The sequence below is a fragment of the Borostomias antarcticus genome, assembly GCF_949987555.1.
Source record: "Borostomias antarcticus genome assembly, chromosome: 2".
NCBI lineage: Eukaryota > Metazoa > Chordata > Actinopteri > Stomiiformes > Stomiidae > Borostomias > Borostomias antarcticus.
The window spans coordinates 38,219,072-38,230,881 of NC_140235.1; the positions used below are offsets into that span (position 1 = coordinate 38,219,072).

The 11,810-nt window shown below is 47.2% G+C and overlaps 2 protein-coding genes across 4 annotated transcripts in view; both read left to right on the forward strand.

Annotated features, from left to right (window-relative positions):
* Window positions 1–11,810, forward strand: part of LOC311323054 (netrin receptor UNC5D-like) — a gene marked incomplete at both ends in the record, with an annotated part of 139,417 nt that overhangs the window by 124,415 nt on the left and 3,192 nt on the right. The window contains 4 exons of the mRNA XM_084455188.1: window positions 5,557–5,731; window positions 7,031–7,198; window positions 10,221–10,385; window positions 11,236–11,268. Of these exons, the coding sequence (XP_084311314.1) occupies window positions 5,557–5,731; window positions 7,031–7,198; window positions 10,221–10,385; window positions 11,236–11,268 (541 nt within the window). The remainder of the gene's footprint in view (window positions 1–5,556; window positions 5,732–7,030; window positions 7,199–10,220; window positions 10,386–11,235; window positions 11,269–11,810) is intronic.
* LOC311327398 (uncharacterized protein) lies at window positions 667–4,107 on the forward strand. Of its 3 annotated transcripts, XM_084460433.1 has the most exons (10): window positions 667–1,340; window positions 1,437–1,518; window positions 1,764–1,835; window positions 2,262–2,442; window positions 2,532–2,621; window positions 2,749–2,865; window positions 2,975–3,046; window positions 3,160–3,386; window positions 3,479–3,631; window positions 3,734–4,107. In XM_084460433.1, exons 5-10 carry the CDS (start codon window positions 2,573–2,575, stop codon window positions 3,875–3,877), a joined length of 762 nt encoding a protein of 253 aa, XP_084316559.1. In that variant the 5' UTR covers window positions 667–1,340; window positions 1,437–1,518; window positions 1,764–1,835; window positions 2,262–2,442; window positions 2,532–2,572; the 3' UTR covers window positions 3,878–4,107. The 3 variants fall into 3 exon arrangements, with proteins under 3 accessions (XP_084316559.1, XP_084316558.1, XP_084316560.1); XM_084460432.1 differs by having other exon boundaries at window positions 1,764–2,442; XM_084460434.1 differs by having other exon boundaries at window positions 1,764–2,442; window positions 2,752–2,865.

An 11,810-nucleotide genomic window follows, 5' to 3' on the forward strand; every position in this document is an offset into this window, starting at 1 on the left:
CACATTGGTGTAATTGTGGTAACTTTGCGACGTCACCAGCAGCGGACCTAGCTGACACCTAGCTGACACTTGCCTTTTCAGTCGCAAAATAACCAAAATAGCCGTCCTCCAGTACACTGTAAGGGAACGTAGCCGCCACTGCTGCTTAAATCCGTAACTACGATGTAATTAAATAACGTGACAATGTGGTTAGATCACAGTCCCAATCTGACTTTATTGGAAATGTGTCACAGTGGGTCAGAACATTTGTAAATTACTTAGGTTTTAAAATAAATTTTGAAGTCATACAGTTACAGAATTGTAATAATGAGGAGAAATCCTGCATGTCTGTTTTGTGTGTAATTTCTCATTTACAGTTAATATTAACACTAAAGATTTGCAGTCTAGGCCTAATAAAAAGAATGATAAAAAATATGCCTATGAATAAAGTCCTAATTTTGCAACCTAAATGTGAGCAATGAACGCTGAGCAGTGAACGTAGAATGCAAGGCATTGGGCTACTTTCTTAGGTAAAACAATTCCAAGAACTAGACAAACAAGTTACACACTCTGTGCCAGTAGGTGGCGGTATGCACATTAAAGTTTGCGATCCGCCACTAAACCTAGCGAAGGAGAAGAAGAACGGTAAACTTCCGCCCCGTTTCAAACAGAAGTGATTGAGAAAGACCAACACGCTGTCTCCCCGCGACAACACAGATGTAAGTATCTAAATTTCAATGTATACATTAGTATGTATACATACATACTATGTATTTTGGTATCGTCCCAGATAAAACACCAACGTTATGTGCAAGCTACCCTTTTGTAATGATTATCTATATGCAGATGCTTTCCAATGTTGGCTAACTAGCTAGCCAGCTAACGTGATTAGCCTTTTTCGGGCATGGTGGAGTCTTGAGAAGAAGACTCGCGCGAGCTCCTGCACGTTCGTACTGTTTCATCGCTTGGAATAAAATGTGATAATTAGCTTACTCATTGATTTCGCATTAACCCACGACACCGTTAGTATGTGTTTGTTTTTAGGCATTCATTTTTCCGAAGTTAACGTTAACAATACTAGAAGCCCCAACAACGGAGCTAGGCTAGCTAGCAGGATTTGTTATAGCAGCCATCTTGGCTCATTTGGTTACAGCAGCCATCCTGGTGGATTTCATGTTACTCTTAACTGTTGAAATGGTTGCTCATTCTGTCAAACGGGTAAAGAATTGTGTACTACGTTTTCACTCACATACAAATCCAAATTTTGCATAATAGGTACTCATGATGTGGACTACTAATAGAGGCGCTAAGACGGCCCCAGGCGTGTCCAGGGGCAGTCCTGGGACAGCACCACAGGCTCTGTGAGTCTTGTTCAGTTGAATGCCCTCATGAGTATTAACAGAAGAGCACCATATACATATGCACACATACACTCTAACATGTCGCTCTCTCCTCAGCTCAGCCCAATGGTCTCTGATGGTTCTGTCTGGCCAGCCCTTAGGTGGAGAAACACCTGATCATCAATATAGGCAGGCACACGTAAGTACAAATGCACATACGTTTCCATAGACGGGATAAACAAAAGGGAATATTGATATTGAGTTAATGTTAGCGGTAGACACGTGAGATTCATAAGACGCATCACTGACGCCAGTGACGCCACAATATCAGGGAAATTGAGCAATTGCTTCCCTGTAGTGCAAACTTGCAAGATTCGCTCAGTTATTAACCCTTCTTGCCTTTTTTGTTGTTGGTTTTCTCTCTCCTCCTTCCTCTCTGTGCAGTTCTCCTGTGTGCTGAGCCGCTATCTCATGTATTGCCACTGCTGACAGGGTAGAGCTCAGCCCCATGCAGAAGTGAGTGATGAGGAGAGGGAAGATCATTTTCCCGTTTTTTTCCCCCTCCAGTTCTAGGAACCGTCTCAAGAATGTGTTCCCCACTTTTATGCCTTTAAATCAGGGTTGCAGTATTCCAGGTGTGTGGCCATGGCCATGAACACCAGTAGAGGAGGGAACCAAGTGTCTCATTCTCTCTCCACAGTTGTGTGGTTGTAACCCCCCACTAGCTACATATTCATTCAATCTTTATTTAACCTCGTGAATCAATTGAGAGTAAGCTCTCATTTACAATGACGTATAATCACTCTATATTTGAACTTGTACTACAGGTGAGATAATACTTTTTAATGGTCTCTCTCATTCGCTCTCCTAGCTGTGATGTTAGAGTTGTGCAAGACTTGGGTGTTCTCCTGCTCTGAGTGCCCATTCTCCTATACCTCCCAGATCTACCTCCACAAGCACATCAAGAGGAGCCATGACAACCTCTGTCTGCTGAGGAACACACAGAGCATTATGAAGTAGCCAGTGCCTTGGCGAAGGTGTTTGAGCAGCAGTCATCAATGGATTAACTCCCAAGACACAAGGAAGAGACAGCGCAACACACGCTATGACTCCAGTGACGAAGGTAATATAATAAAGTGCATTCAACAGTCCCAAAAGAGTACTACTTGAGTTGACTAATCTGAGCTAATTTACCTCTACTATATGTTCCAGTGCCCAGGCAGCCGGTCGGCAGAACTCAGACCAGACCAGCTATGCCAGGTGCCAGAGCCGGAAGGCCTGCTCTGCCAGTTATCAATGCAGGTATCCATGCATGTTTGTGTTGGTGAAATGTCTATGCATATTTGCACACTTAGTTAACTCAGGACTTTCGGAAGACTCATGTACTCAGTTCACTAATTCGCTCATCTCACATCTCACTACTCGGCAGTAGATGTTCATCGCCCGGGTCCTTTGAGCCAAGGCGCTGTGAGCCCAGGCCCTTCAGCCCTTCAGACGTCCAGGCACGAGCAGCATGCATCAGCGATTAGCACCCCGGCCAGACCAGGTCAGGGTCTGACATGTCTCATGTCGAGTTGATTCTTCCCCTTATGCCAGAATCACTACGCCGCCAGCACCATAGTTTCCTGCTCATCCCTTTATCCTCTGGTTTTCAGGTTGTTCTCTGATGCCATCGCCTGTGAGACCAACAGCTCCAGCAGTGTTGCCATCAAGCTCTGCAGATGCTGGTATGCTGAATTTTGTGAACTACTTCATGCTGCATGTAGGGGTATACTTTGAGCTGAATATCCATTATGGGACCGTACAATTACTTATAGCCACATCTGTGTTTAATATCCAGACTTCCAGAGGATGATGTGTCAGCAGTTCTCCAGCGTCATGCAGAGTCTGAGGGAGATGGCACAGACAATGATGAGACTGGAGCAGAGGCTGGAGCAGAGACTGTCCGGCGAGTCTGCAGACAGCTATCGGGGAGCAGTACTGGATGACCTGCACCCTGCTAAAACGGAGGAGGAGCTGCTGGTCTTGGAGGAGCAGCTGAAGGACAAGGATCATCAAAGGAAGATGGTGAGTAACTTCAGGGCAGAACTTTGTTCCTTATTTTTGCAGGGAAGTGTTAAGGAAATGTAAAAGTAAATGATTGTCTTTATGTTTTGCAGACACGATATCTGAGCTTCATGCCATGTGCATTGAAACCATTCCCTTTTTGGTTAAAAGGTGCAGTTATGGCCTGTAAGCCAAGCACCACTGTGACGGAGGTGTCTGCCCAGCTGCAGGAGATGCTGAAACATGCCCCTGCTCGATTCAAAAAGGTATGTGATGTCAGGCAGTTAATTTTCTCGTATCCAGTGACATGGCACGCTTCCAATGAACGTATGCGACTTGCTTTTACAGCCATTTCATTATGTCCTTAGGCATCTGCTCCAGCCCAGCTGACCTCCCCAGCCCAGCCCCTGACCGCAGCTCCAGCCCTGACCACAGTGGAGTATTCAGATGAGGATGACCTCTTCTGCCCAGACCCTCGATTCAGATGTGGGACCCCCAGCCCGTCTCCCTAAACCTGCCTTTCCAGCCTGCAAGGATGGATGCCTTTTTTGTAAATAGTTTTTGTAAATTTTAACCTTTTTTTTGTGGGATACAAAGGTCTGTTCCCGGTCTGCCTGCCACAGAATGCGCACTGTTTCATTTTTGTTTTTAGAACTTTTGCAATTGTCAGATAATGGGTTGCTAGCCAGAGCTTGTACATGCTTTTTTTTGCTTTTCTGGCTATGCGTAATGTGACAGACCGTAAACCTCATCCTTGTAAATATGTATACTTTTAATTAGTAATGTACTTTGTGTAATAAAATGTTCTAAACTGTTAATGGTGTTCAGTCTTATATTGGTTTGTATAATGCTTGCTGCTATATCCCCATATAGCATTAATTCGTTTTTGTACTGGTAAATGCTAAATATAGCCAGTGGTACTGCAAATGCTAAATATAGCCAGTGGTCAGTAAGTGACCATATTTGCACCGTGCGAAAAAGACGTGCAGACCAAGTCATATAAATACCTGTAAATCTAGTGTCAGCCAGGTGAGTTTATGACGGAGGTTCCTGCCCACGTTTTTTGCACGCGGCCGCACCGTATTTGCACCGTGCGAAAAAGACGTGCAGACCAAGTCATATAAATACCTGTAAATCTAGTGTGAGCCAGGTGAGTTTATGACGGAGGTTCCTGCCCACGTGATCACGTGCGTTCTTTGCACGCGGCCGCAACTTCGGAATGACGTGTCGTTCTTACGTAGCGTCTACTAAACGGCAGATCTCGCGTTTCCGTAAATGGCCGCGTAATTTCCGCACGCGGCGCACACGAATCGTCACCTATAGCGGCCGTATGTCGAACGTTCGCGCAACCTGCGTGTGTTAGTAGGGTGGCCAACGACACGCTAAGAGCAATTTACAGCGTCAGCCAAGCGAACCAGGGAGCATCGACAAACCATCGCCCGGTTTGTAATTCCTAATTACTTTCACTCACAACATGGGCACTGAATTGGTAATGGTAGTGTGTGACCTGCTGAAACTTCAACTCTGTTTAGAATAGGCTGTGAGTCATGTATTAGTCACTGACTCTCAGAACCCCAGAATATGGACTTTGGGGTCAACTTGGCGGGTGGGTCAAATTGGGGTCAGTCTCGGTATCTCACCTTGGTGATTGTTGGAACGGAGGGAGTTCTGTTGTCTGACGCGCCAGATGGTTTGTTTCACATGACTGGGAAAGCTCAGTTGGAAGCTGTTTGGAAAAGGGCGGGCACTTTCGAAAAAATACAGGCAGGTGATTGGATGAACTGAACGAACTATCTGTCTATCACCGACCGTCACGGGCTTCTCGCTGTCGTCACACCTAAACCACGCCCGTAGCTGCCAGTATTTCCTCACCATAGGTCGTTGATTGGCCCGATCGAATTCTGTTCGGGCCCAAACAGATCTCTATGGTGCTTGTCCAGGCTGATCTGTGGAGAGAAACAGAATGTGAGCTGGCGAGATCAGGATGGTCTCACAAGGCTAGGAGTTCTGTACCACTTGCAAACCTCTTCCTCTGTCTGCATACCTGCATGGCAATCCTCCCATGATAATATCGATGATTTGGCTTGCGAGCAGCCATTGGTCAACCCACCGCTATCTTTCCTCTGATTGGTCAAAGTCGGGGTGTGACTAGTGGGAAGGCTCATCCTCTGTGCTCTGCTCTCATCCTCAGGTGGAGTGGCTGAAGAACGAGGAGCCGGTGGGCCCCGGAGGGGCCATCGACACAAGGGCGGACCACAACCTGATCATATCCGAGGCGCGCCTGTCCGACTCGGGGAACTACACCTGCCTGGCCAGCAACATCGTGGCCAAGAGGCGCAGCAACACCGCCATGGTGGTGGTCTTCGGTAAGACAACGCGCGCTTAAGGACGGACCTCTTCCTATAGATCTGGCGAGGAAGGCCGTCCTACCTCCCTATCGGCCTAGGAACCGACACCTCGTCCTCGCGTGATATTCTGTTACACGATCTTACTGTAGGTAAGGGAATTGTTTCGGGCGGGGTTTTCCAGTGCAAAACGCACGCAGTCGTGCGGCCTCGCTATCGACACAGTTCCTCTGCGGTATTTCAGAGGGAAAATTCCTTGCTTTCACGCGTTCTCCCTGTTCTCCACCAGCCAGCCATGCTAATAAGTCGGCTACTCGCCCCGTCAACCATCAACGTGCATACCTAGGTTGTTTTTTTTGCTATAGGTGATAAATACATTTTTTGAAAAAGTGCAGTTGCTGACATGTGTTCACACCCTGAAGAGATGAGCTGGTAATGGGGGGGGGGGGAAATTCTCCATCCCGTGTGAAGGCAAACAGACGTGAAGCATCGTTACGGAAGAGAGCTCAATTAAAGTGAAAGAGAGAGAGAGAGGCTCGGACGGCTGCTGTCACAGCTCCTTGGGATGCATCTGTTAGCACTACTAAGCATACCTAGCATTGTTAGTAGATGTAGCTGTGGGGCTGGAGGAGGCCCCATTAGTGGTGCTTTCACTGCCCTACAGGCCTCCACTCGGAGAGCGCCGAGTAAACAGAGCTAGCGCAACGCTAGCTGTGCAGCTACCTCAGGATGATTGACCTCACTAGTCTGTTTGCTGTTGTTTGGACGTACGTAGCAGTGCCGGTACCCTAGTTATCTGACTGAACCGAATCAGGAAAGCTATAAATTAATCACAGGATACTTTTTTTTCCCCCCTCAGACAACCTCTTGAAGTACATCGGTCTTTGTGTCCTGTCGTGCTATTGAAAACCCTGACAGGCATCATGTTACAGATAACCGCAGACAGATGTAGAGCTAGCTAGCTAGTCATTTAGCATAAAGACAGATTTCCACCTGCCAGTGAATTAAATCATCAGTCAATCATGCACAGGTGTTGCTGAACCCAGCAGTAGTTTGAAGCAGTAGCAAGTGTCACCTAGCTAGCTAGCGGATATCCTTGGTTTCTTCTTCTTTTGTAAGGCTTTCATGGTGATGGATTGTCAGGTCTGTGTAATGTAGTTCCGTGTGTGAGTTAGAGAGAGAAAGTAGGCCAGCGTTCAAGCTGTGGGGAGTGTCTGGCTCTCCCCTTGATGCTGTCTGCTGTCATGTTACTCACAGAATAACACTCTTTCATCGCGCCATCTCTCCATCTCTCTCTTCTCCCTCGCTCACACGCTCCAGTCAACGGGGGCTGGTCTTTGTGGACGGACTGGACGTCGTGTAACGTGCGCTGTGGGCGGGGCGTCCAGAAACGCTCTCGTACCTGCACTAACCCCGCCCCTCTCAACGGAGGCGCGTTCTGTGAGGGAATGTCGGTACAGAAGAGCACCTGCAACGCTCTCTGTCCAGGTAAGCCTCTGTCCAATCCTGACACGATCTTGTACTTTTGCACGTCCGACTGACCAATACCGTCCTGTCCTATTACTCAATCAATCAATCAATCAAAGCTTTATTTGTACAGCGCATTTCATACCCAGAGGCAACACAATGCGCTTTACAGAGAACAAGGGAGGTGGGCATACGACCCACTCTCTACATATTCCAGAGGTAAGTAAAAAAACAGTAATCACCTGGGGGCCAGATAAGTGAGCTGTAAAAATTCTTCCCTGACCCCTCTCAACAAGGCGATCGAGCAAGCTCCAGGAGTATGTTTGTCTACCGGCTAAGAACATTTATAAAGCAATACATTACATTAAATTACATTTCAGAGTAAGAGAGGCTAAAAAAGCATCATAGGAGAGACATATTGCTCCTAATTCTCTTCCAAGGATGCAAATTTTAGTTCGACATGATTCAACAGAGCACATCATCACCGAACCCTTATGACAGTGTTGTAGCGCTTGACCTCAACACTGACCTGAACCACTACAGTATGTGACATCCCTGACGTTCCCAAGGATGGGGATGGACAGGACAATGTCGGGGAAGGTATAGTTGACGGGCAGCACTGTTAGCCAGAGAATCTGTATTCACTGTTCGCCCATGAGGGCTGCAGGCTCTTCTACTGTGTCTGAGGTAATTTCCTTCCAAACAGCTATTATAGATACGTCGCCTGACCCCATTTCACAGACTGACAGGAGTTTGTGTCTGAAATGTGAAGCAGAGCTAGAGCAGGGTGACAGAGACGCAGAGTGAAAAGGGGCGTGGGAGAGAATGGGACAACAGCTGAGAATCTCTTCTCCGGAGGGAAAGAAAACGAGAGAAAGAAAATTAAAGCGAGATACGATAAGATAAAACTTTATTAATCCCTGTAGGGGTGTTACAACGGCAGAGAGTGACCGAGAACGAAACGGTCTGAATACAAAAGAAGCAGGCAAAGCAATCTCTGGTGTCCCTAAAACATGTCTTTGAATATTATTTGCTGAAAATACCACTGAGATTTAGCATTCTAGCATGTTTCAGTCCTGTTCTCAACTGGCCGCTTCTGTGTCTGTAGCCATGAAATGCAAATGAGCTACTGCTCCCCACCCCCATTTAAAGAACATATTTTTCATTTCAGATGGGGACCATATAATTCTAACGAGTCCAGTTGTGACATCACAACCGGAGGCAAATCGGAATGGCTTGTTGAATCACGTCTTCAGAATTTGGTGGCCCACATAAAACTGACAGGATCTTATTTCACAGTTTGTGTGTTACGAGGCCCATCAGAGACCCACATGTACACTATATGTACAAAAGTATTGGTACACCTTCACATTACACCTACAGTGTGGAGTTTTTATGACATCCCATTCTAAATTCATAGGGATTATTGCAGCTTTGCAGCTATAACAGCTTCCACTCTTCTGGGAAGGCTTTCTACAAGATTTTGGAGTGTGTTTGTGGGAATTTTTGCCCATTCATCCAGAAGAGCATGTGTGAGGTCAGACACTGATGTTGGACGAGAGAGCCTAGCTCACTATCTCCGTTCTAGTTCATCCCAAAGGTGTTGGATGGGGTTGAGGTCAGGGCTCTGTGCGGGCCAGTCAAGTTCTTCCACACCAACCTCACCCAACCATGCCTTTATGGACCTTGCTTTGTGCACTGGGGCACAGTCATGCAGGAACAGAAAAGGCCCTTCCCCAAACTGTTCCCACAGTGTTGGAAGCATGGAATTGTCCAAAATGTCTTAAGCTGTAAGCTGAAGCATTAACATTCTTGGACAAAATCTTGTAGAAAGCCTTCCTAGAACAGTGGAAGCTGTTATAGCTGCAAAGGGAGAACCAACTCTATATGAATGCCTATGAATTTAGAATGGGATGTCATAAAAGCTCCTGTAGTGTAATGTAGGTGTCCCAATACTTTTGTTAATATAGTGTATGTGCACAAGCACTGAAAAAGATACGTTTTTCATAATGGGGGGCCTTTAAGATAAGCAGAGACCTTGAGAGCCTATGGAGTCATTAAAATAGAATAGCATAGAAAAGTTGAGTAGCCATATATAACCAGTACCAGTACAGGTACATTAGAATTCTTGTCATTGCTTGTCCTTACAGTGACTTTATCAGCACTAATCAGTTCCTCATTCCAGTCCTGGGTATGGAGCTAGACATATTAATGTTCCCAAACTGGCACTTTACTATCTATGGTCTAGCAGTCTGTCAATTCTATCAATTTGATCCTCATCTGCATATCCCATCCAATCATGGAGGACGGTGTCCTTGATATAGGCAGTGCAAATAAATAGCTTTCAAGTGTACGGTTGTACAGAGTCAGTTGTTGTTGTTGTCAGGTGTTGGTTCAAGTGATCGGATGTACAGTAATACAGTCAGTTCTTGTCTATTATGAAGACGGGGTGCAAGGACTCAGTGTCAAGGGATCAGTTGTTGGTCCAGTCGAGGGGGGGGAGGAGGGGGGGGGGGGGTCAATGGGGGTTGCGGGGGGGGGGGGGATTCTGAAACTGGAAAGAACATTTAATGGAAACTAGACAAAAGCAAACTGTTATACCCAGGTCAGGGTAGAACATGGGGCTTTTCAAACATGGCCCCGGGGGAGAAATAGGCTGGTTATAATGCTGGTAGTTTCTTAAGAGGGATCTCAGGAAGGTCTATGAACCGATAACTGGGCTTATTCAGGTCTGAGTTCGGCTGCTTTTGTTACCTTTCTCTGGGTACTCTGCTGACTCTGCTGATCAGTGACCTGGGTTGGCTCTGTGCTCCTGTGCCTGCATTTTATGTGCACTTTATGTGTGTGTGTGTGTGCGTGTCTCTGTGTGTGTCTGCATGTCTGCGTGCTTGTGTGTGTGTGTGTGGGCTTTGCTTGCTTCCGTGCATAGATGTGGGTCTTTGTTCACACTCCCGATGTGTGTGTGTGTGCGTGTGCGCGTGCGTGTGTGCGTGTGTGTGTGTGTGTGTGTGTGTGTGTGTGCGTGTGTGTGTGTGTGTCTCAGTGGACGGCGGCTGGGGGGAGTGGTCAGAGTGGACGGCATGCAGCGCGGAGTGTGAGCGGAGGCGGAGCAGAGATTGCACGGCGCCAGAGCCCAAACATGGCGGCCGGCTGTGCGACGGGCCAGCGCTCGCCATCCACAACTGCACCGGGGGACTCTGCACGCAGAGTGAGTAACAGCGCCGCCGGGGATTCTGGGAACGCGGAGTGAAATGGTTTAGAAAACGCGCACCGTAGCCTTGGAGAGGTGTGTAAATGATGATGATGATGATCATCATAATCTTCTTCATCATCATCATAATCTTCATCCTCATCACCACCACCACCACACCAGACTGTTGGTAGTCCTGCAAAATAATGGTTCTTCATCATCATCATCATCATCATTATGGATATAACTGTGGATATCGTTATAGATGCATCACCTTGTTCATTATGACTATGCTTAGATCATCATCATCATCGTCGTCGTCGTCATCATCATCACCATCATCATTATCATCACCATCATCATCATCATCACCATCATCACCTATAGAACATTTGGTCCCAACTGTTGGCTGTGCCAGTTATCACACCCACACACACTTCACTAGTTTCGACAAAAGAAATCGCTCGATTGAGTTCATCGCTACCGGTGCCAAAAGCTGCGAAAGACGCAAACTCTTTCATGAGGCGTGACGGAGCTGCGGCGTGCGAGTCCGACCGAACGGCGTCCGTTCCCGCCGGCGTGCCAGCGCCCTGTCCTCAGATGTCCCGTATGAATCCGTCTTCCATTTTCTCTGTCCCCCGGGGGGGGGGGGGGGGGGGGGAGGCAGGCAGACAATCTGGCTTACCACATCCCACACATTAAAACTAAGCTGCACTGCATAAACACACACACTCCCACACACACACACACACACACACACATGCAAAAAAGAGTGTTTTTCCAAAAAGTAATTATAAGCCCCATAGTATTTGAGTGCTAGGATTTCTGAATCCTTCCCAGCTCACTTGGTGTGTCTGTGTCTTTGCAGATCGCAAGCTGCTACACGACGCCAAGCCTCAGGGTGAGTTAGTTCCTCCTCAGGACTTGGGAACACACACACACACACACCGTTATCTCCCTCCCAGCCCCCGCAGTCAGTCCCGCCAAATCAGCTGGGCACCCGTTCCGCCACGCCACGCCGCCATCGCCCAGCTCTGTTTACGTCATGGTCCTGCCTCGGGCGTGGTTATGGCGGCCATCTTTGTTTTTTTGTGTTTTTTTCCGATCGGCATCTCTTCCAAAAACGAAAACATCTGTAAAGCATCAGTAGACAGAAACTTGCTTCCTGTCGCCAGCAACACACACACACACACACACACGCACGGCCGTGCACACACCCACGCACATACACACACAGTTCATGTTGGTATATCATCATTATCATCATTTCACAGCTATGGTGTAACAATAATGTATTACCCACCTTAATTGCCCATGAACAGAACTGTGTTTTTCATATTTGTCTGAGAGAGAAACAGAGCAGGATTCAACCAGCCTGCCAAAACTTCCCGAGCCCTCGATTAACCTGCCGCTGTAGCTGCTAACGCTGCGCTACATATTTCA

Coding starts and splice junctions, on each gene's coding strand:
- LOC311327398 (XM_084460432.1), top strand. CDS start 2,573: ATGCCAGGTGCCAGAGCCGGAAGGCCTGCTCTGCCAGTTATCAATGCA. Junction 2,866..2,974: donor TAGCACCCCGGCCAGACCAG/GTCAGGGTCTGA, acceptor TCTGGTTTTCAG/GTTGTTCTCTGATGCCATCG. Junction 3,047..3,159: donor ATCAAGCTCTGCAGATGCTG/GTATGCTGAATT, acceptor TTTAATATCCAG/ACTTCCAGAGGATGATGTGT.